At 44.0% G+C, this 24,542-nt stretch overlaps 1 protein-coding gene across 6 annotated transcripts in view; it reads right to left on the bottom strand.

The window, feature by feature from the left end:
- Position 1: 1 nt before the first annotated feature.
- LOC109646368 (protein NDRG3-like) overlaps positions 2–24,542 on the bottom strand; it is a 73,732-nt gene continuing 49,191 nt past the window's right edge. For 3 of the 6 annotated variants that reach the window (XM_069527615.1, XM_069527616.1, XM_069527618.1), the window contains exons 2-17: positions 9,401–9,494; positions 9,184–9,216; positions 6,995–7,100; positions 6,770–6,890; positions 6,509–6,571; positions 6,367–6,427; positions 6,012–6,098; positions 5,828–5,884; positions 5,623–5,726; positions 4,881–4,946; positions 4,711–4,762; positions 4,563–4,610; positions 4,251–4,286; positions 3,991–4,042; positions 3,143–3,181; positions 2–1,848 (exon numbers count right to left, since the gene is read on the bottom strand). In XM_069527615.1, coding sequence (XP_069383716.1) covers positions 1,685–1,848; positions 3,143–3,181; positions 3,991–4,042; positions 4,251–4,286; positions 4,563–4,610; positions 4,711–4,762; positions 4,881–4,946; positions 5,623–5,726; positions 5,828–5,884; positions 6,012–6,098; positions 6,367–6,427; positions 6,509–6,571; positions 6,770–6,890; positions 6,995–7,100; positions 9,184–9,216; positions 9,401–9,460 — 1,149 coding nt within the window. In that variant the 5' untranslated portion in view covers positions 9,461–9,494 and the 3' untranslated portion in view covers positions 2–1,684. Of the gene's footprint in view, positions 1,849–3,142; positions 3,182–3,990; positions 4,043–4,250; positions 4,287–4,562; positions 4,611–4,710; positions 4,763–4,880; positions 4,947–5,622; positions 5,727–5,827; positions 5,885–6,011; positions 6,099–6,366; positions 6,428–6,508; positions 6,572–6,769; positions 6,891–6,994; positions 7,101–8,150; positions 8,561–9,183; positions 9,217–9,400; positions 9,495–24,542 lie in introns of all 6 variants that reach the window. The other 3 variants (XM_069527620.1, XM_069527621.1, XM_069527619.1) reach the window with 3 other exon arrangements.

Genomic DNA, 24,542 nt, shown 5'->3' with positions numbered 1-24,542 from the left:
GTAACATCTGAAAACTCGTCTTTATTGATAATGAACTTTATTTGTCATTACAAACCTTGTTTACATCAAACATCTATTAAGTACAAACTTCAGTTTAACAACAGCTACTGGTGTTCAAATCTATAAAGTATTATTTGTAATAAATATTGAACAGTAACAAACGGTAGAATTACAGTTAGAATATATAGAACTAAACGTTTCCTCTCGTCTGCAGGAAACCGTTTGTGGGTTTAAACCAGGAAACCTGTTGTTGGTGCATTTCTTTCACACTCGTTAACGAGACTGAAGCCTCTCAAGTCGAGACCGAGCTTCAAGACTCCGAGCGACGGCTGTATCGACTCCTTCAAAGTGCAAAACGTCCCTGAAGCCAAACGACCGCTGATCAGCTGCAGCGTCACGTAGCTCACCGTCTGTACGACAATCAATAATCAGTGTCATCACTATCCAGTAAAACAGCACAATGTAGAAACCCCCTCCGCCCCAGCTGAACAACCCCCCCCCCCACTGGCCCACGGAACAGTTGTCATGCCACAAGTGAACGACGAGCATGCTGTCGACAGGCCTGACGAGCGGAGCAGGAGCAAATAATAAAGATAGTGTACGTTAGAGAGGAGGTCAGAGGTCACCATGACGACGACAGCAGCAGAACAACAAACGTTTTAAATGAGTCTCGTCCAGTCTGACGTCGAATCCACTGAACAGGAAGTGTCACTCTGAGGTCATGTGACGTGACGAAGTGTTTCAACACTTCAGTCACAGAACAAAGATTCAGTTTCTCTGAGAAAAAGAAGAACACGATTCACTGGTCTCAAGAGTTTAACTCAGGACTTCCCAAGTACTCAGTAGTAAACAAGTACTTTGTTTCGACATGAGTACTCAGCCCGTACTCATGGTACAGCATCAGACAGCAGTTGTTATATAATAGATTATTATTACGGCCACGTAGAAGAAAAATAACGTAATATTCTGACTTTATTCTCTGAATTTTGACGCTTGGTTACGTGAATGTGATAAAACACAAATAATAATAAATAATGGAGATTTGTGTTTAATATTTCGTTCTTATTTGTACGTTGATGTTTTGCTGTTGTTAAAAATCGTCTCGTCACGTTCCTCTGCCTCACGAAGAGCAGCTGCTCTGAGTCACTGATAAAAAAACATTTTGGAGTCAAACATCCAGATGTTGGTGAAATTGTCCCTTCGGGTGTTTTTTCTTCATGTGAACTAACGGCACCGTGAACAACACTCATAACAAAATAAAGATCACAATCATATTAAGAATAAAACCGAAACTAAAGGAAGATAAGAGTTCAAGTGAACGTCTGACCTGAGGAAACCACTTTAAGAAACACAACACAACTGAATATAAATGTGAGCCGGCGGAACTCCATGTACAGTTACATCTACAGAATCACCATGGCAACCGCATCAGCATCCTAAAGATGACGTGACAACAGAGTCGACGTGGCTGCTGACTGACATCAGGTCTAAACTCCGTGAACTCACAGGGATGAAATCTGGAGCCGAGCGTCGTCGTCTCAACTATAAACAACGTTTGACCTTTTTGAGCGTTTTGATATCAGGAAGAACGTTTACGACTAAAACAGCAGAACTGTTGAGTTCAGGGGACGAGGAGGAGCAGGAGAACGGAGGAGTGAAGATGGAGAGATGAGCGGGAACAGTCCTACGACGTCATCTCGATGGTGTGCGGCACCGTGAGCTCGGAGGAGTTGATTCCGTCCGGAAGGGCGTTGGTGGTAGTGCGGCTCCGGACGCCGTCTGCGGAGCCGACACTGGAGGCCGAGTGAGTCCTGGAGCGAACCAGCCGGGTCATACCGGCTGTGGGCACTGGGGGGGGCAGAGACATGAATGAGATGAGTGTGAGTGTGTGTGTCTGTGTGTGTGTGTGTGTGTGTGTGTGTGTGTGTGTGAGATTGATTTGAATCGTGTTTTTTACTGATTTAAATCCTGAAGGAAATAAATTGTCTGGGGTTTAAATCTGATATTTGTGAAGCCTGATGGTTTTGTTGGACAGTTGAACTCACACCTCACTGCAGTGACCGTGAACACACAACATACATGTTCGTGAGGATCGACTGAGTGCTGCATGACCAAGGATCTAGTTTATACTGCTGGAGAGAGAGAGAGAGAGAGACAAAGAGAGAGAGAGAGAGAGACAAAGAGAGACAGAGAGAGAGAGAGACAGGTGGACAAACGAAAACATTTCCAACAGTTCAGTTTTAATTTTCCCTCAGTTGAATCTTCTCACTTCTGCTTTCAGACTCGTTTCTCACACATGTTGTATTTCACAGAAATCATCATGTGTGAGAGTGTGTGTGTGTGTGTGTGTGTGTGTGTGTGTGCGTGCGTGTGCGTGTGTGTTGGGGGGGATTTGAATCGTCCTCACTGCAGTCGAGCAGCTGGATTCAAATACGATGAGTCTGCGGCTCGTTCACACTGAAGACGTTTGGTGAAGTTGGTTAAAATCACAGTATTGACCTGCTCTTTCCACTAGATGGCGATGTGGACTGATTTCTTCATAAATCAATGTTTGTTCTACAACAGATTTTTCATCATCACTTTGTGGTTTGACCAGAAGACACGTTCTTCTAAACAGAAAGGACACGTGTCACGTGTCACATGTCACACGTCAGTGAGTTTTATCACGGGGACAAGAGTCAGACGTCTGCAGTGCGAACGCAGCCAGGAGTTGACATGCAGCGCACCCTGCTGGTCACTTTCACTGCAGAGGAAAAATAATCAGTGTGATCAGCTAATCAAGAGCATGCAGACAGACAGACAGACAGACAGACAGACAGTTAGAAAGACAGTTCGGAAGACAGACAGTTAGACAGACAGACAGACAGACAGACAGGTAGAAAGACAGTTAGAAAGACAGACAGTTAGACAGAAAGACAGACAGAAAGACAGACAGACAGACAGTTAGAAAGACAGTTAGAAAGACAGATAGAAAGACAGACAGTTAGAAAGACAGATAGAAAGACAGACAGTTAGAAAGACAGACAGTTAGAAAGACAGACAGACAGTTGGACAGGAAACTAACAGGAAATAACAACAGAAATGGAAATGGACGGAGGTGAGGGGGGGGCAGGGTTTGGGATCGTGGTTGAAATCCTGATACCTGATTGGTTGTTCAGGTGCTTGAATACAACATGAGGGACTGAAGGAGACAAAGTGTGAGAGAAGAAGAAGAGGAGAAGAAAGGAAGGAAGGAGGACAGGTTGAGGAACAACTGTAGTTTTAAAAGTAGAACACACACACACACACACACACACACACACACACACACACACACACACAGACACACACACACACACACACAGACACACACACACACACTCCAAATATCCGTTGTTAAAGATTAATAAATATTATAAACAGCTGATATTTAAACTACAAATAAAACAAACATTTTTATCTGTTGAGACAAAATCTCTGAAAGATTGGAGAAGTTTCTGTGAACCGACAAGTTATTTAGGTTTTGTCACATCGACCTGATTCAGTTTGCAGAAGACGTTAAGAGACTAGAATCAACAACCTGCAGTTTCCATCGACAAATGTTTTCTCTCAACACTGAGCTCACGGTGACCTTTGACCTCTGAAGTCTAATCAGGTCAACTCTGAGTCCAAGTTTGTACCGAAGACAAAGGTGTTTCTGAGATATCGTGTTTAATCAAATCTCAAAGTTCTCTGAGGTGAAGTGAAAACGAATTCATCTTTTCTCTCAGTTTGTATAAAACAGGATCACGTCGACAGAAACACTGAGAGACATCAGTCAACTCACCGAGACACGTTATCGTTTGTCTTTGATGGTGAATAATCAGTACTGTGTGTGTGTGTGTGTGTGTGTGTGTGTCTGTGTGTGTGTGTGTCTGTGTGTGTGTGTCTGTGTGTGTGTGTGTGTGTGTGTGTGTGTGTGTGTGTGTGTGTGTCTGTGTGTGTGTGTTAATGTGAAGTGCAGATACTCACTGTAGCCCATCCCCTGCACAAAATACTTGAAGGCCTCTGCTAGTTTTCCCGGCTGGACAGAAAGAAAAACACACGAGTTAAAATAAACTGATGGTTTAATTCTGAGAAATCAACACGACAATAAAACAACAGTTCTCCTTGAACACGAGGCCGGAGTCATGGTGTGTTGTGTTGTTGGTGTAGTCATTATGATGAAGTGAGTTCTGATGCGATGTTGTTGTTTACTCAGCAGTGTGAGTATCGCTGAGTGTCAGACTCACCTGCACCACCTGAGGAAGTCCTCCACAGTCCGCCATCTGACAGGAGACACAAACATGTGGTGAGACCACGAGCCTCTGATGGAAATACTGAACATCAGAACTCTCAGTTTAAAGTCGAGTCCAAATTCTAAAATATAAACACATGTTGAACCGGCTCCGCTCACAAAGTCGTGAACAGTTAATTCAGGAGGAAGCAGGAAGTGAAGTGTTTTCCATTTGAAGCCGTTTTCTATCGGCTCCATGAGTTTTAGATTTGTTTGATTTATTTCTTGTGTATGAGACAGAGAGACAGAGAGACAGAGAGACAGACACCTTGAGCAGGGTGGTCTTGGTCGGGTTCAGTCTGGAGTTACACTCCACCTGCAACACACACACACACACACACACACACACACACAGTAGTTACATCGATGTTACATAACATACTGGCTGTTGTCATGGAAACAGTGCAGACACTCACCACGGCATCAACAGCAGGCGAAGTGTCTCCAACCACCAGCAGAGCAGGACACCTGACACACACACACACACACACACAGACACACACACACACACACACACACACAGTGAGGCTGAGTAACATGATGATGTTTTGGCAGAAATCAGACAAAGTAAATTAAAAAGTGATACCTGAGTGTGACGACTGTGCTTTCATTTAGACCCACGACTGGCCGCTCCATCTGCAACTCAGTACGACTAACACACACACACACACAGACACACAGACACACACACAGACACACACACACACACACACACACACACACACACACACAGACAGACACACAGACACACACACAGACACACACAGACACACACAGTCATGGATGAACACTGAGGAACACAGCAGAGCACTGTGACGTCTTCAGCTGTGTAAACAGTAGCCGACCATGTGGCTCCTTGAGCAGAAGTTCATCATATCTGGTTCAAGGTTCTGTTAAAGTTCTTGAACCTGTAACAACTGACGACTCTGATCAGTGTGAAGAAGCTGCAACACAACATTGTTCAGTGTTTCCTTCGTCTCTGTGTTTGTTCTCCACCGGCTCCAGAGGGTCAGTGGAAGAATCAGAAACTAGAGATCTTTTGGATCGATATGTGAATTTGGCCAAATCTGATGAAAGACAAGTCCGAGCTCAGTGTTTTGTGAGTAACTTCGGTAACGATGTCAGTACTTGTTTCATGACAAAACCTTTCGCTGAGGTTGTACAGATTTTAGAGACTTTATGAATTTGAAGATTCTCCAGGAAATGACATCACAGGAAGACAAAATACCAATGTAGACACTGGAGGAACATTTGTACTGCACAGTTCACACGTCCATCTTTTCTGATCTCCTGGAGTAAAAGAGCGCCCCCTGTCTGTGGAGTCGTACCTGTCATAGCTGCTGTAGAACATGACCAGGTTATCCTGGGGTATATCCTGGGAGATGTGCAGTCTGTAGGTCTGGATGATCTCCTTATTCTCCGTTAGCTCGTCCTACAAACACAGGAGACTGTTCAGTGAGTGGATCCTGATGAAGCCAGCACAGTGTCTCTGTGTGTCTCTGTGTGTCTCTGTGTGTCTCTGTCTGTCCTCACCGTGCTGAAGTGGTGTCCCATGATGATGTCGACCAGGTTGCTCGTCCAGCCGCTCAGCTGAAACAGAAACATCACATTTTAACATAATTCAGTCGGGAGAGAAGTCTGAACTGAAAGTTACAGAGCGGCTGCATCGACTTCTGGTGTGTGTGTGTGTGTGTGTGTGTGTGTGTGTGTGTGTTACCTTAGAGGCAGCCCAGTCCATCCAGCCTTTGGCACAGGGGTCAATGTTGATCAGAACTAAACTCTCCACCAGACTGGGCTCATTCAGCTGCAACACAACAGCAATAATAATAATGATATCAATAATATTAATAATACGAATAATGTTCTGATTAACAACAGGAGGTTAGTTTAGGATGAGAAGGAGGAAGTGATTTTCTTTCTCCACTAAACTTCACCGAGCTCTTAATCAGTGGTGCTTTCTAGCTCCTCCAGGATTCAAACCAACAACCCTCCAACAACAGTCTGTCCCGTCACAACCGCTTCTCCACAGAGTCACTCGTTTCATTATAAGTCAACTGGGAGGATTTACTTACAGCCAGTTTGGTGAGTACGTAAGCTCCAGCTCCAACCCCGATACCGATCACACTCTTCACCCTGAACGCAACATGAAGTCCAGGGTGAATAAACCAAACATCCACCTGGAAGTTCCCACAATACACCAATATTCAAACTTACTGAAGCTGTGTGAGGACAGATGGAAGCATCTCAGCCAGCTCATCCATGGTGGGGTACTGGTACCTGCATAACACACACACACACACACACACACACACACACACACACACACACACACACACAGCTCTATTTTCTCTGTGTTTGGTCGCCACCATTTCCTGATTAAAACTTCAAGCTCTTTAGTTGATAAATGCGATAAATGTGTGTGTGTGTGTGTGTGTGTGTGTGTGTGTGTGTGTGTGTGTGTGTGTGTGTGTGTACCCGGTGGGGAATACGGGAGCGTTCTCCTGTTGTCCCGGTGCATCAACATGCAGAACGGAGAAATGCTGCGTCACTTCCAACATGTCCTCGTAGTTAAACAGGCTGTTGAAACAAGACTTATCTACACACACACATATTTATTATATATTATTATAATATTATGTATTTAATCCTGTTTATTGAGTGTGTGTGTGTGTGTGTGTGTGTGTGTGTGTGTCTACTCACGGTTCAGTCCGATGTCATGGTAGGTGAGGATTGTGGGTCGGTTGCCCTTAGCAACTCCCCTCATGGTAACGTGCAGCACACCGTGGGCCGTCTCCACATCGTGCTCCTGAACAACAAACAAGAGCTCAACATCCTCCTGTCAGCACCGACCCAGATCAACGGCTCTGTTCACGCAGCGAGGTGAGAGCAGAGAGAAACCAGAGGCCTCCTCCATCATTGCTTCCATTTTGTTTCTCTTTGAAACACTTGAACATACTGATAATCCATTAAAACAACTTTCAGACCTGCTCAAGTCTTCATAACCTTCCTCACGTGTTCCTGACGTGTTCCTGACATGTTCCTGATGTGTTCCTGAGGTGTTCCTCACATGTTCCTGACGTGTTCCTCACATGTTCCTGATGTGTTCCTGACATGTTCCTGACGTGTTCCTCACATGTTCCTGATGTGTTCCTGACATGTTCCTGACGTGTTCCTGACGTGTTCCTGACATGTTCCTGACATGTTCCTGATGTGTTCCTGACGTGTTCTGCAGGTTCTATGTGAGACAAATGTCTGAGTCAGTGTCCCGCTGTAGTTGTGTTCCAGCTGGTTTCTGTGTAACTGTGATTCGTGCTGACAGAAGAGTGAACGGCTTCATGAATTTAAAGGCTGAGATGTTGTCTCATAATCTCATTAATCAACCGACTGATCCTATTAATGGTTCTTCTTCACGTGCACGTGCACACACAAGCTATGACAGTACGTTATCACGTGAACCTGTGTGTTTCTAACATGGCAGATTTACAGGTATGAACCTGTGAGACCTCAGAGCAGCTGAAAACACAAGTTTACTTCTACTGATGTTTGAATGAAACAAAAAACATTTTAATTGATTCAATTTATTCATTCTTATCTCTTGCAGATCAACTTTTCATTTTCCTGATTCAGAATTTCTCTTTCTGTCTGTTTCTGAAAATGATTTAAAAAAGTATGTAACATAAATAAAAATCAACTGTCATCTCTTTTTCATACTAGCGAAAGAGCAGCTTCCTGCTAACAGTGAGTATGCAGGTACAACAGGTGAGCGTGCTAACAGGCTAACAGAGCCGACAGCTACAGGTTAGCAGCAGCATGACTCAGGAGAACAGGCCGATGAAACGCTAACTCACGAACTCACCACCCCAACTCCTAAAGAACAGGAGATCTGATGCAGATCCAGAGAGTCAGACATCCTGACAGAGGAGAGGAGGAGTCTCAGAGGTTTAAAGTCAGAAGGTTTCACAAGATGGAAGGAAATAGAGAAGCAGAGACAAGAGACAGGGACAGGACAGATTTTGTCCTTTAGCTTTCTGCAAAGTGAGAGAAGAAAGAGACAGTGGGGGTGGTGTGATTGGATCAAGAGGAATAATCTCTGTTGTCATTGGCTGAGAGCCGTAAGGTCTTAAAGGTCTTAACAGCCAACCACTTCTTTCTTCCTGTCTTCTCTCCAGATCTTATTCTGGCCTCTACTCCTTCCTCTCCTCTGCTTGCATCCTCCTCCTCCTCGTCCTCCTCCTCTTCCTCGTCCTCCTCCTCTTCCTCGTCCTCCTCCACAGGGAAATTGAATTTCACAACCAATTACAAGAAAGTCACAAAATATGATAAATAAATTATTTGAGTCACCAGAGGCCGAGAGTGATTTTAATTGAAGTCTCCTTCATCACCACATGTGTAGTTCATATAATTCATGTTGAGAGGAGACGTCAACACGTGCTCAACCTCAGGAGTCTTTTTTTTAGAGATTTGGTTTCTTTAACGCCTCGTGTGTCGACCTGACTTTTTAAATCATTGTTTAAAATCATTGTGAGAGGCGGAGCTCTGTGTGATCTGAAGTAGACTGACATTAGTCCTGCTGATCAATTACTGTGTGATTATCGATCTAACTTCAGCCTGATGTTTGGACACGTCACACACAAGCTCCTGAATGTGACGCGTTGTGTTGCTCTGATGAATTCATCCATTATCCCCTTCGTTAGGTCCGATTCGTTACATGTCAGATAATAGTGACGGCCGGATACAGAAACACGTTGGACAATCACATCACATCAACACAGTGTAAATACAGTAATATCACGACACATGTTTAATCACAAACACGCTGAGATGACACATGTTTAATCACAAACACGCTGAGATGACACATGTTTGAACATGAATCAATAAAAACGTACCTGACAGTCAAAGTCCTGGAGATTTCTCCCGTTCTGAAGAGACACAGAGAAATTCTTTTAATCACTAATAATAATTCTCATGAACTATTTTTCCAGGAAATTGCAGATTGTAAGTTTTTAACTTGAATATTTCTGTTGGCTTAATTTATTTATTCATATAAATAAATGTAATAGACTGAGCAGAACATCGACCGTGACCTGAGCCCCGTCCCCTCACCTGTCCCGTCAGGAGGGGTTTGATCTCAGTCAGCTGGACGTCGTGAAGCTCTTCCATCATTAGACAACTTTACTGCCAGTCACCGTGGTGAAATCTGCCATCAAGACAAACAGATGAAACACAGACAAGAGCCAGAGGAAGAAAAATAACATTTATAGTTTCATTGTTTTCTTCTCATGGTTTTGAAAATGAGGATGATGGGAGTTGTAGTCTTCGGTGCAGTCAGTTGAAGATGTAGATGAGACATTATTGGTCAATTCATTAATGAAATATTTTTGACATTGACACTGACAATGGCCTTATGTGTTTCATCCAATTGTAATATAAATAAAACCTGCACAGTGGCAGTGTTGGGGAATGTTTTTGTTGTGGGGGAAAAAAATTTTCTGCAGCAGCAGCATGTAGGTCATCTGAGTCCAATACACAATCATTGTAGCTGGCGCTGCGGCTACACATGCAGAGAAGAAGAAAACACACATGTATCTGTTCCACGAGACACAAACAGACACAACTTCAATGTCTCTGTAAAAAACAGGTGAGAGCTTAATGGTTTTAAATTAAACAATCAAAACCTGACTCTGGTGTTTAGAAGAATATCTTGATCTCCAATGGGTTTTCATCCCTAACCCTAACCCTAATCACAACCCAAAAATCAAACACTGATCACAACCTTAACCCTAACCCTTCCAAAGGTCGTAGGAGCTCGGGGGTGGTACCAATGGATCGGGCATACCCACATTAGTGGAGATGGAACCAACTTCCAAGTCTCTATGACCTTCAGAAAAAAAGTTATTGAAGAATATCTTGATCTCCAATGGGCATTCTTCCCTAACCCTAACCACAACCCTAACCCTAACCACAACCCTAACCCTAACCCTCATTGCAAGCCTAACCCTTATTCACCATAGGGTGAATAACTTCGCGCTGCTTGCTCAAAACGTGCTGAAATTCGGTGTGGTCGCGTGGCAGGCTACCCTTCATTAATCCCGAAATGCCCAAGTCTCTATGACTTTCAGAAAAAAAGTTATTCAAAAATATCTCGTACTTTTTTTGGGAGATTTGGTGGTTTCACCATTTCCGAAGGTCGTAGAAGCTCGGGGATGGTCCCAATGGATCGGGCATAGCCACATTAGTGGAGATGGAACCAACTTCAAAGTCTCTATGACCTTCAGAAAGAAAGTTATTGAAGAATATCTTGATCTCCAATGGGTTTTCATTCCTAACCCTAACCCTAATCACAACCCAAAAATCAAACACTGATCACAACCTTAACCCTAACCCTTCCAAAGGTCGTAGGAGCTCGGGGGTGGTACCAATGGATCGGGCATACCCACATTAGTGGAGATGGAACCAACTTCCAAGTCTCTATGACCTTCAGAAAGAAAGTTATTGAAGAATATCTTGATCTCCAATGGGCATTCTTCCCTAACCCTAATCACAACCCTAACCCTAACCCTCATTGCAAGCCTAACCCTTATTCACCATAGGGTGAATAACTTCGCGCTGCTTGCTCAAAACGTGCTGAAATTCGGTGTGGTCGCGTGGCAGGCTACCCTTCATTAATCCCGAAATGCCAAAGTCTCTATGACTTTCAGAAAAAAAGTTATTCAAAAATATCTCGTACTTTTTTTGGGAGATTTGGTGGTTTCACCATTTCCGAAGGTCGTAGAAGCTCGGGGATGGTCCCAATGGATCGGGCATAGCCACATTAGTGGAGATGGAACCAACTTCCAAGTCTCTATGACCTTCAGAAAAAAAGTTATTGAAGAATATCTTGATCTGCAATGGGTTTTCATTCCTAACCCTAACCCTAATCACAACCCAAAAATCAAACACTGATCACAACCTTAACCCTAACCCTTCCAAAGGTCGTAGGAGCTCGGGGGTGGTACCAATGGATCGGGCATACCCACATTAGTGGAGAGGGAACCAACTTCCAAGTCTCTATGACCTTCAGAAAGAAAGTTATTGAAGAATATCTTGATCTCCAATGGGCATTCATCCCTAACCCTAATCACAACCCTAACCCTAACCCTAACCCTCATTGCAAGCCTAACCCTTATTCACCATAGGGTGAATAACTTTGCGCTGCTTGCTCGAAACGTGCTGAAATTCGGTGTGGTCGCGTGGCAGGCTACCCTTCATTAATCCCGAAATGCCCAAGTCTCTATGACTTTCAGAAAAAAAGTTATTCAAAAATATCTCGTACTGTTTTTGGGAGATTTGGTGGTTTCACCATTTCCGAAGGTCGTAGAAGCTCGGGGATGGTCCCAATGGATCGGGCATAGCCACATTAGTGGAGATGGAACCAACTTCCAAGTCTCTATGACCTTCAGAAAAAAAGTTATTGAAGAATATCTTGATCTCCTATAGGTTTTCATTCCTAACCCTAACCCTAATCACAACCCAAAAATCAAACACTGATCACAACCTTAACCCTAACCCTTCCAAAGGTCGTAGGAGCTCGGGGGTGGTACCAATGGATCGGGCATAGCCACATTAGTGGAGATGGAACCAACTTCCAAGTCTCTATGACCTTCAGAAAGAAAGTTATTGAAGAATATCTTGATCTCCAATGGGCATTCTTCCCTAACCCTAATCACAACCCTAACCCTAACCCTAACCCTCATTGCAAGCCTAACCCTTATTCACCATAGGGTGAATAACTTTGCGCTGCTTGCTCGAAACGTGCTGAAATTCGGTGTGGTCGCGTGGCAGGCTACCCTTCATTAATCCCGAAATGCCCAAGTCTCTATGACTTTCAGAAAAAAAGTTATTCAAAAATATCTCGTACTTTTTTTGGGAGATTTGGTGGTTTCACCATTTCCGAAGGTCGTAGAAGCTCGGGGATGGTCCCAATGGATCGGGCATAGCCACATTAGTGGAGATGGAACCAACTTCCAAGTCTCTATGACCTTCAGAAAAAAAGTTATTGAAGAATATCTTGATCTCCAATGGGTTTTCATTCCTAACCCTAACCCTAATCACAACCCAAAAATCAAACACTGATCACAACCTTAACCCTAACCCTTCCAAAGGTCGTAGGAGCTCGGGGGTGGTACCAATGGATCGGGCATACCCACATTAGTGGAGATGGAACCAACTTCCAAGTCTCTATGACCTTCAGAAAGAAAGTTATTGAAGAATATCTTGATCTCCAATGGGCATTCTTCCCTAACCCTAATCACAACCCTAACCCTAACCCTAACCCTCATTGCAAGCCTAACCCTTATTCACCATAGGGTGAATAACTTCGCGCTGCTTGCTCGAAACGTGCTGAAATTCGGTGTGGTCGCGTGGCAGGCTACCCTTCATTAATCCCGAAATGCCCAAGTCTCTATGACTTTCAGAAAAAAAGTTATTCAAAAATATCTCGTACTTTTTTGGGGAGATTTGGTGGTTTCACCATTTCCGACGGTCGTAGAAGCTCGGGGATGGTCCCAATGGATCGGGCATAGCCACATTAGTGGAGATGGAACCAACTTCCAAGTCTCTATGACTTTCAGAAAAAAAGTTATTCAAAAATATCTCGTACTTTTTTTGGGAGATTTGGTGGTTTCACCATTTCCGAAGTTCGTAGAAGCTCGCGGATGGTCCCAATGGATCGGGCATAGCCACATTAGTGGAGATGGAACCAACTTCCAAGTCTCTATGACCTTCAGAAAAAAAGTTATTGAAGAATATCTTGATCTCCAATGGGTTTTCATTCCTAACCCTAACCCTAATCACAACCCAAAAATCAAACACTGATCACAACCTTAACCCTAACCCTTCCAAAGGTCGTAGGAGCTCTGGGGTGGTACCAATGGATCGGGCATACCCACATTAGTGGAGATGGAACCAACTTCCAAGTCTCTATGACCTTCAGAAAGAAAGTTATTGAAGAATATCTTGATCTCCAATGGGCATTCTTCCCTAACCCTAATCACAACCCTAACCCTAACCCTAACCCTCATTGCAAGCCTAACCCTTATTCACCATAGGGTGAATAACTTCGCGCTGCTTGCTCGAAACGTGCTGAAATTAGGTGTGGTCGCGTGGCAGGCTACCCTTCATTAATCCCGAAATGCCCAAGTCTCTATGACTTTCAGAAAAAAAGTTATTCAAAAATATCTCGTACTTTTTTGGGGAGATTTGGTGGTTTCACCATTTCCGAAGGTCGTAGAAGCTCGGGGATGGTCCCAATGGATCGGGCATAGCCACATTAGTGGAGATGGAACCAACTTCCAAGTCTCTATGACCTTCAGAAAAAAAGTTATTGAAGAATATCTTGATCTCCAATGGGTTTTCATTCCTAACCCTAATCACAACCCAAAAATCAAACACTGATCACAACCTTAACCCTAACCCTTCCAAAGGTCGTAGGAGCTCGGGGGTGGTACCAATGGATCGGGCATACCCACATTAGTGGAGATGGAACCAACTTCCAAGTCTCTATGACCTTCAGAAAGAAAGTTATTGAAGAATATCTTGATCTCCAATGGGCATTCTTCCCTAACCCTAATCACAACCCTAACCCTAACCCTAACCCTAATCACAACCCTAACCCTAACCCTCATTGCAAGCCTAACCCTTATTCACCATAGGGTGAATAACTTTGCGCTGCTTGCTCGAAACGTGCTGAAATTCGGTGTGGTCGCGTGGCAGGCTACCCTTCATTAATCCCGAAATGCCCAAGTCTCTATGACTTTCAGAAAAAAGGTTATTCAAAAATATCTCGTACTTTTTTTGGGAGATTTGGTGGTTTCACCATTTCCGAAGGTCGTAGAAGCTCGGGGATGGTCCCAATGGATCGGGCATAGCCACATTAGTGGAGATGGAACCAACTTCCAAGTCTCTATGACCTTCAGAAAAAAAGTTATTGAAGAATATCTTGATCTCCAATGGGTTTTCATTCCTAACCCTAACCCTAATCACAACCCAAAAATCAAACACTGATCACAACCTTAACCCTAACCCTTCCAAAGGTCGTAGGAGCTCGGGGGTGGTACCAATGGATCGGGCATACCCACATTAGTGGAGATGGAACCAACTTCCAAGTCTCTATGACCTTCAGAAAGAAAGTTATTGAAGAATATCTTGATCTCCAATGGGCATTCTTCCCTAACCCTAATCACAACCCTAACCCTAACCCTAACCCTCATTGCAAGCCTAACCCTTATTCACCATAGGGTGAATAACTTCGCGCTGCTTGCTCGAAACGTGCTGAAATTCGGTGTGGTCGCGTGGCAGGCTACCCTTCATTAATCCCGAAATGCCCAAGTCTCTATGACTTTCAGAAAAAAAGTTATTCAAAAATATCTCGTACTTCTTTGGGGAGATTTGGTGGTTTCACCATTTCCGAAGGTCGTAGAAGCTCGGGGATGGTCCCAATGGATCGGGCATAGCCACATTAGTGGAGATGGAACCAACTTCCAAGTCTCTATGACCTTCAGAAAAAAAGTTATTGAAGAATATCTTGATCTCCAATGGGTTTTCATCCCTAACCCTAACCCTAATCACAACCCAAAAATCAAACACTGATCACAACCTTAACCCTAACCCTTCCAAAGGTCGTAGGAGCTCGGGGGTGGTACCAATGGATCGGGCATACCCACATTAGTGGAGATGGAACCAACTTCCAAGTCTCTATGACCTTCAGAAAGAAAGTTATTGAAGAATATCTTGATCTCCAATGGGCATTCTTCCCTAACCCTAATCACAACCCTAACCCTAACCCTAACCCTAATCACAACCCTAACCCTAACCCTAACCCTCATTGCAAGCCTAACCCTTATTCACCATAGGGTGAATAACTTCGCGCTGCTTGCTCGAAACGTGCTGAAATTCGGTGTGGTCGCGTGGCAGGCTACCCTTCATTAATCCCGAAATGCCCAAGTCTCTATGACTTTCAGAAAAAAAGTTATTCAAAAATATCTCGTACTTTTTTTGGGAGATTTGGTGGTTTCACCATTTCCGAAGGTCGTAGAAGCTCAGGGATGGTCCCAATGGATCGGGCATAGCCACATTAGTGGAGATGGAACCAACTTCCAAGTCTCTATGACCTTCAGAAAAAAAGTTATTGAAGAATATCTTGATCTCCAATGGGTTTTCATTCCTAACCCTAACCCTAATCACAACCCAAAAATCAAACACTGATCACAACCTTAACCCTAACCCTTCCAAAGGTCGTAGGAGCTCGGGGGTGGTACCAATGGATCGGGCATACCCACATTAGTGGAGATGGAACCAACTTCCAAGTCTCTATGACCTTCAGAAAGAAAGTTATTGAAGAATATCTTGATCTCCAATGGGCATTCTTCCCTAACCCTAATCACAACCCTAACCCTAACCCTAACCCTCATTGCAAGCCTAACCCTTATTCACCATAGGGTGAATAACTTTGCGCTGCTTGCTCGAAACGTGCTGAAATTCGGTGTGGTCGCGTGGCAGGCTACCCTTCATTAATCCCGAAATGCCCAAGTCTCTATGACTTTCAGAAAAAAAGTTATTCAAAAATATCTCGTACTTTTTTGGGGAGATTTGGTGGTTTCACCATTTCCGAAGGTCGTAGAAGCTCGGGGATGGTCCCAATGGATCGGGCATAGCCACATTAGTGGAGATGGAACCAACTTCCAAGTCTCTATGACCTTCAGAAAGAAAGTTATTGAAGAATATCTTGATCTCCAATGGGCATTCTTCCCTAACCCTAATCACAACCCTAACCCTAACCCTAACCCTCATTGCAAGCCTAACCCTTATTCACCATAGGGTGAATAACTTCGCGCTGCTTGCTCGAAACGTGCTGAAATTCGGTGTGGTCGCGTGGCAGGCTACCCTTCATTAATCCCGAAATGCCCAAGTCTCTATGACTTTCAGAAAAAAAGTTATTCAAAAATATCTCGTACTTTTTTGGGGAGATTTGGTGGTTTCACCATTTCCGAAGGTCGTAGAAGCTCGGGGATGGTCCCAATGGATCAGGCATAGCCACATTAGTGGAGATGGAACCAACTTCCAAGTCTCTATGACCTTCAGAAAAAAAGTTATTGAAGAATATCTTGATCTCCAATGGGTTTTCATCCCTAACCCTAACCCTAATCACAACCCAAAAATCAAACACTGATCACAACCTTAACCCTACCCCTTCCAAAGGTCGTAGGAGCTCGGGGGTGGTACCAATGGATCGGGCATACCCACATTAGTGGAGATGGAACCAACTTCCAAGTCTCTATGACCTTCAGAAAGAAAGTTATTGAAGAATATCTTGATCTCCAATGGGCATTCTTCCCTAACCCTAATCACAACCCTAACCCTAACCCTAACCCTAACCCTAACCACAACCCTAACCCTAACCCTCATTGCAAGCCTAACCCTTATTCACCATAGGGTGAATAACTTTGCGCTGCTTGCTCGAAACGTGCTGAAATTCGGTGTGGTCGCGTGGCAGGCTACCCTTCATTAATCCCGAAATGCCCAAGTCTCTATGACTTTCAGAAAAAAAGTTATTCAAAAATATCTCGTACTTTTTTTGGGAGATTTGGTGGTTTCACCATTTCCGAAGGTCGTAGAAGCTCAGGGATGGTCCCAATGGATCGGGCATAGCCACATTAGTGGAGATGGAACCAACTTCCAAGTCTCTATGACCTTCAGAAAAAAAGTTATTGAAGAATATCTTGATCTCCAATGGGTTTTCATTCCTAACCCTAACCCTAATCACAACCCAAAAATCAAACACTGATCACAACCTTAACCCTAACCCTTCCAAAGGTCGTAGGAGCTCGGGGGTGGTACCAATGGATCGGGCATACCCACATTAGTGGAGATGGAACCAACTTCCAAGTCTCTATGACCTTCAGAAAGAAAGTTATTGAAGAATATCTTGATCTCCAATGGGCATTCTTCCCTAACCCTAATCACAACCCTAACCCTAACCCTAACCCTCATTGCAAGCCTAACCCTTATTCACCATAGGGTGAATAACTTTGCGCTGCTTGCTCGAAACGTGCTGAAATTCGGTGTGGTCGCGTGGCAGGCTACCCTTCATTAATCCCGAAATGCCCAAGTCTCTATGACTTTCAGAAAAAAAGTTATTCAAAAATATCTCGTACTTTTTTGGGGAGATTTGGTGGTTTCACCATTTCCGAAGGTCGTAGAAGCTCGGGGATGGTCCCAATGGATCGGGCATAGCCACATTAGTGGAGATGGAACCAACTTCCAAGTCTCTATGACCTTCAGAAAGAAAGTTATTGAAGAATATCTTGATCTCCAATGGGCATTCTTCCCTAACCCTAATCACAACCCTAACCCTAACCCTAACCCTCATTGCAAGCCTAACCCTTATTCACCATAGGGTGAATAACTTCGCGCTGCTTGCTCGAAACGTGCTGAAATTCGGTGTGGTCGCGTGGCAGGCTACCCTTCATTAATCCCGAAATGCCCAAGTCTCTATGACTTTCAGAAAAAAAGTTATTCAAAAATATCTCGTACTTTTTTGGGGAGATTTGGTGGTTTCACCATTTCCGAAGGTCGTAGAAGCTCGGGGATGGTCCCAATGGATCGGGCATAGCCACATTAGTGGAGATGGAACCAACTTCCAAGTCTCTATGACCTTCAGAAAAAAAGTTATTGAAGAATATCTTGATCTCCAATGGGTTTTCATCCCTAACCCTAACCCTAATCACAACCCAAAAATCAAACACTGATCACAACCTTAACCCTACCCCTTCCAAAGGTCGTAGGAGCTCGGGGGTGGTACCAATGGATCGGGCATACCCACATTAGTGGAGATGGAACCAACTTCCAAGTCTCTATGACCTTCAGAAAGAAAGTTATTGAAGAATATCTTGATCTCCAATGGGCATTCTTCCCTAACCCTAATCACAACCCTAACCCTAACCCTAACCCTAACCCTAACCACAACCCTAACCCTAACCCTCATTGCAAGCCTAACCCTTATTCACCATAGGGTGAATAACTTTGCGCTGCTTGCTCGAAACGTGCTGAAATTCGGTGTGGTCGCGTGGCAGGCTACCCTTCATTAATCCCGAAATGCCCAAGTCTCTATGACTTTCAGAAAAAAAGTTATTCAAAAATATCTCGTACTTTTTTTGGGAGATTTGGTGGTTTCACCATTTCCGAAGGTCGTAGAAGCTCAGGGATGGTCCCAATGGATCGGGCATAGCCACATTAGTGGAGATGGAACCAACTTCCAAGTCTCTATGACCTTCAGAAAAAAAGTTATTGAAGAATATCTTGATCTCCAATGGGTTTTCATTCCTAACCCTAACCCTAATCACAACCCAAAAATCAAACACTGATCACAACCTTAACCCTACCCCTTCCAAAGGTCGTAGGAGCTCGGGGGTGGTACCAATGGATCGGGCATACCCACATTAGTGGAGATGGAACCAACTTCCAAGTCTCTATGACCTTCAGAAAGAAAGTTATTGAAGAATATCTTGATCTCCAATGGGCATTCTTCCCTAACCTTAATCACAACCCTAACCCTAACCCTAACCCTCATTGCAAGCCTAACCCTTATTCACCATAGGGTGAATAACTTTGCGCTGCTTGCTCGAAACGTGCTGAAATTCGCTGTGGTCGCGTGGCAGGCTACCCTTCATTAATCCCGAAATGCCCAAGTCTCTATGACTTTCAGAAAAAAAGTTATTCAAAAATATCTCGTACTTTTTTTGGGAGATTTGGTGGTTTCACCATTTCCGAAGGTCGTAGAAGCTCGGGGATGGTCCCAATGGATCGGGCATAGGCACATTAGTGGAGATGGAACCAACTTCCAAGTCTCTATGACCTTCAGAAAGAAAGTTATTGAAGAATATCTTGATCTCCAATGGGCATTCTTCCCTAACCCTAATCACAACCCTAACCCTAACCCTAACCCTAATCACAACCCTAACCCTAACCCTAACCCTCATTGCAAGCCTAACCCTTATTCACCATAGGGTGAATAACTTCGCGCTGCTTGCTCGAAACGTGCTGAAATTCGGTGTGGTCGCGTGGCAGGCTACCCTTCATTAATCCCGAAATGCCCAAGTCTCTATGACTTTCAGAAAAAAAGTTATTCAAAAATATCTCGTACTTTTTTGGGGAGATTTGGTGGTTTCACCATTTCCGAAGGTCGTAGAAGCTCGGGGATGGTCCCAATGGATCGGGCATAGCCACATTAGTGGAGATGGAACCAACTTCCAAGTCTCTATGACCTTCAGAAAAAAAGTTATTGAAGAATATCTTGATCTCCAATGGGTTTTCATTCCTAACCCTAACCCTAATCACAACCCAAAAATCAAACACTGATCACAACCTTAACCCTAACCCTTCCAAAGGTCGTAGGAGCTCGGGGGTGGTACCAATGGATCGGGCATACCCACATTAGTGGAGATGGAACCAACTTCCAAGTCTCTATGACCTTCAGAAAGAAAGTTATTGAAGAATATCTTGATCTCCAATGGGCATTCTTCCCTAACCCTAATCACAACCCTAACCCTAACCCTAACCCTAACCACAACCCTAACCCTAACCCTCATTGCAAGCCTAACCCTTATTCACCATAGGGTGAATAACTTCGCGCTGCTTGCTCGAAACGTGCTGAAATTCGGTGTGGTCGCGTGGCAGGCTACCCTTCATTAATCCCGAAATGCCCAAGTCTCTATGACTTTCAGAAAAAAAGTTATTCAAAAATATCTCGTACTTTTTTGGGGAGATTTGGTGGTTTCACCATTTCCGAAGGTCGTAGAAGCTCGGGGATGGTCCCAATGGATCGGGCATAGCCACATTAGTGGAGATGGAACCAACTTCCAAGTCTCTATGACCTTCAGAAAAAAAGTTATTGAAGAATATCTTGATCTCCAATGGGCATTCTTCCCTAACCCTAATCACAACCCTAACCCTAACCCTAACCCTAACCACAACCCTAACCCTAACCCTCATTGCAAGCCTAACCCTTATTCACCATAGGGTGAATAACTTTGCGCTGCTTGCTCGAAACGTGCTGAAATTCGGTGTGGTCGCGTGGCAGGCTACCCTTCATTAATCCCGAAATGCCCAAGTCTCTATGACTTTCAGAAAAAAAGTTATTCAAAAATATCTCGTACTTTTTTTGGGAGATTTGGTGGTTTCACCATTTCCGAAGGTCGTAGAAGCTCAGGGATGGTCCCAATGGATCGGGCATAGCCACATTAGTGGAGATGGAACCAACTTCCAAGTCTCTATGACCTTCAGAAAAAAAGTTATTGAAGAATATCTTGATCTCCAATGGGTTTTCATTCCTAACCCTAACCCTAATCACAACCCAAAAATCAAACACTGATCACAACCTTAACCCTAACCCTTCCAAAGGTCGTAGGAGCTCGGGGGTGGTACCAATGGATCGGGCATACCCACATTAGTGGAGATGGAACCAACTTCCAAGTCTCTATGACCTTCAGAAAGAAAGTTATTGAAGAATATCTTGATCTCCAATGGGCATTCTTCCCTAACCCTAATCACAACCCTAACCCTAACCCTAACCCTCATTGCAAGCCTAACCCTTATTCACCATAGGGTGAATAACTTTGCGCTGCTTGCTCGAAACGTGCTGAAATTCGCTGTGGTCGCGTGGCAGGCTACCCTTCATTAATCCCGAAATGCCCAAGTCTCTATGACTTTCAGAAAAAAAGTTATTCAAAAATATCTCGTACTTTTTTTGGGAGATTTGGTGGTTTCACCATTTCCGAAGGTCGTAGAAGCTCGGGGATGGTCCCAATGGATCGGGCATAGCCACATTAGTGGAGATGGAACCAACTTCCAAGTCTCTATGACCTTCAGAAAAAAAGTTATTGAAGAATATCTTGATCTCCAATGGGTTTTCATTCCTAACCCTAACCCTAATCACAACCCAAAAATCAAACACTGATCACAACCTTAACCCTAACCCTTCCAAAGGTCGTAGGAGCTCGGGGGTGGTACCAATGGATCGGGCATACCCACATTAGTGGAGATGGAACCAACTTCCAAGTCTCTATGACCTTCAGAAAGAAAGTTATTGAAGAATATCTTGATCTCCAATGGGCATTCTTCCCTAACCCTAATCACAACCCTAACCCTAACCCTAACCCTAACCACAACCCTAACCCTAACCCTCATTGCAAGCCTAACCCTTATTCACCATAGGGTGAATAACTTTGCGCTGCTTGCTCGAAACGTGCTGAAATTCGGTGTGGTCGCGTGGCAGGCTACCCTTCATTAATCCCGAAATGCCCAAGTCTCTATGACTTTCAGAAAAAAAGTTATTCAAAAATATCTCGTACTTTTTTTGGGAGATTTGGTGGTTTCACCATTTCCGAAGGTCGTAGAAGCTCAGGGATGGTCCCAATGGATCGGGCATAGCCACATTAGTGGAGATGGAACCAACTTCCAAGTCTCTATGACCTTCAGAAAAAAAGTTATTGAAGAATATCTTGATCTCCAATGGGTTTTCATTCCTAACCCTAACCCTAATCACAACCCAAAAATCAAACACTGATCACAACCTTAACCCTAACCCTTCCAAAGGTCGTAGGAGCTCGGGGGTGGTACCAATGGATCGGGCATACCCACATTAGTGGAGATGGAACCAACTTCCAAGTCTCTATGACCTTCAGAAAGAAAGTTATTGAAGAATATCTTGATCTCCAATGGGCATTCTTCCCTAACCCTAATCACAACCCTAACCCTAACCCTAACCCTCATTGCAAGCCTAACCCTTATTCACCATAGGGTGAATAACTTTGCGCTGCTTGCTCGAAACGTGCTGAAATTCGGTGTGGTCGCGTGGCAGGCTACCCTTCATTAATCCCGAAATGCCCAAGTCTCTATGACTTTCAGAAAAAAAGTTATTCAAAAATATCTCGTACTTTTTTGGGGAGATTTGGTGGTTTCACCATTTCCGAAGGTCGTAGAAGCTCGGGGATGGTCCCAATGGATCGGGCATAGCCACATTAGTGGAGATGGAACCAACTTCCAAGTCTCTATGACCTTCAGAAAGAAAGTTATTGAAGAATATCTTGATCTCCAATGGGCATTCTTCCCTAACCCTAATCACAACCCTAACCCTAACCCTAACCCTCATTGCAAGCCTAACCCTTATTCACCATAGGGTGAATAACTTCGCGCTGCTTGCTCGAAACGTGCTGAAATTCGGTGTGGTCGCGTGACAGGCTACCCTTCATTAATCCCGAAATGCCCAAGTCTCTATGACTTTCAGAAAAAAAGTTATTCAAAAATATCTCGTACTTTTTTGGGGAGATTTGGTGGTTTCACCATTTCCGAAGGTCGTAGAAGCTCGGGGATGGTCCCAATGGATCGGGCATAGCCACATTAGTGGAGATGGAACCAACTTCCAAGTCTCTATGACCTTCAGAAAAAAAGTTATTGAAGAATATCTTGATCTCCAATGGGTTTTCATCCCTAACCCTAACCCTAATCACAACCCAAAAATCAAACACTGATCACAACCTTAACCCTACCCCTTCCAAAGGTCGTAGGAGCTCGGGGGTGGTACCAATGGATCGGGCATACCCACATTAGTGGAGATGGAACCAACTTCCAAGTCTCTATGACCTTCAGAAAGAAAGTTATTGAAGAATATCTTGATCTCCAATGGGCATTCTTCCCTAACCCTAATCACAACCCTAACCCTAACCCTAACCCTAACCACAACCCTAACCCTAACCCTCATTGCAAGCCTAACCCTTATTCACCATAGGGTGAATAACTTTGCGCTGCTTGCTCGAAACGTGCTGAAATTCGGTGTGGTCGCGTGGCAGGCTACCCTTCATTAATCCCGAAATGCCCAAGTCTCTATGACTTTCAGAAAAAAAGTTATTCAAAAATATCTCGTACTTTTTTTGGGAGATTTGGTGGTTTCACCATTTCCGAAGGTCGTAGAAGCTCAGGGATGGTCCCAATGGATCGGGCATAGCCACATTAGTGGAGATGGAACCAACTTCCAAGTCTCTATGACCTTCAGAAAAAAAGTTATTGAAGAATATCTTGATCTCCAATGGGTTTTCATTCCTAACCCTAACCCTAATCACAACCCAAAAATCAAACACTGATCACAACCTTAACCCTAACCCTTCCAAAGGTCGTAGGAGCTCGGGGGTGGTACCAATGGATCGGGCATACCCACATTAGTGGAGATGGAACCAACTTCCAAGTCTCTATGACCTTCAGAAAGAAAGTTATTGAAGAATATCTTGATCTCCAATGGGCATTCTTCCCTAACCCTAATCACAACCCTAACCCTAACCCTAACCCTCATTGCAAGCCTAACCCTTATTCACCATAGGGTGAATAACTTCGCGCTGCTTGCTCGAAACGTGCTGAAATTCGGTGTGGTCGCGTGGCAGGCTACCCTTCATTAATCCCGAAATGCCCAAGTCTCTATGACTTTCAGAAAAAAAGTTATTCAAAAATATCTCGTACTTTTTTGGGGAGATTTGGTGGTTTCACCATTTCCGAAGGTCGTAGAAACTCGGGGATGGTCCCAATGGATCGGGCATAGCCACATTAGTGGAGATGGAACCAACTTCCAAGTCTCTATGACCTTCAGAAAAAAAGTTATTGAAGAATATCTTGATCTCCAATGGGTTTTCATCCCTAACCCTAACCCTAATCACAACCCAAAAATCAAACACTGATCACAACCTTAACCCTACCCCTTCCAAAGGTCGTAGGAGCTCGGGGGTGGTACCAATGGATCGGGCATACCCACATTAGTGGAGATGGAACCAACTTCCAAGTCTCTATGACCTTCAGAAAGAAAGTTATTGAAGAATATCTTGATCTCCAATGGGCATTCTTCCCTAACCCTAATCACAACCCTAACCCTAACCCTAACCCTAATCACAACCCTAACCCTAACCCTAACCCTCATTGCAAGCCTAACCCTTATTCACCATAGGGTGAATAACTTCGCGCTGCTTGCTCGAAACGTGCTGAAATTCGGTGTGGTCGCGTGGCAGGCTACCCTTCATTAATCCCGAAATGCCCAAGTCTCTATGACTTTCAGAAAAAAAGTTATTCAAAAATATCTCATACTTTTTTTGGGAGATTTGGTGGTTTCACCATTTCCGAAGGTCGTAGAAGCTCGGGGATGGTCCCAATGGATCGGGCATAGCCACATTAG

This window comes from Paralichthys olivaceus, chromosome 6, assembly GCF_024713975.1.
Source record: "Paralichthys olivaceus isolate ysfri-2021 chromosome 6, ASM2471397v2, whole genome shotgun sequence".
In the NCBI taxonomy this organism is placed as follows: Eukaryota; Metazoa; Chordata; class Actinopteri; order Pleuronectiformes; family Paralichthyidae; genus Paralichthys; species Paralichthys olivaceus.
The sequence above is the reverse complement of the archived record's forward strand: the minus strand, read 5'-3'. Positions and strand labels throughout refer to the sequence as shown.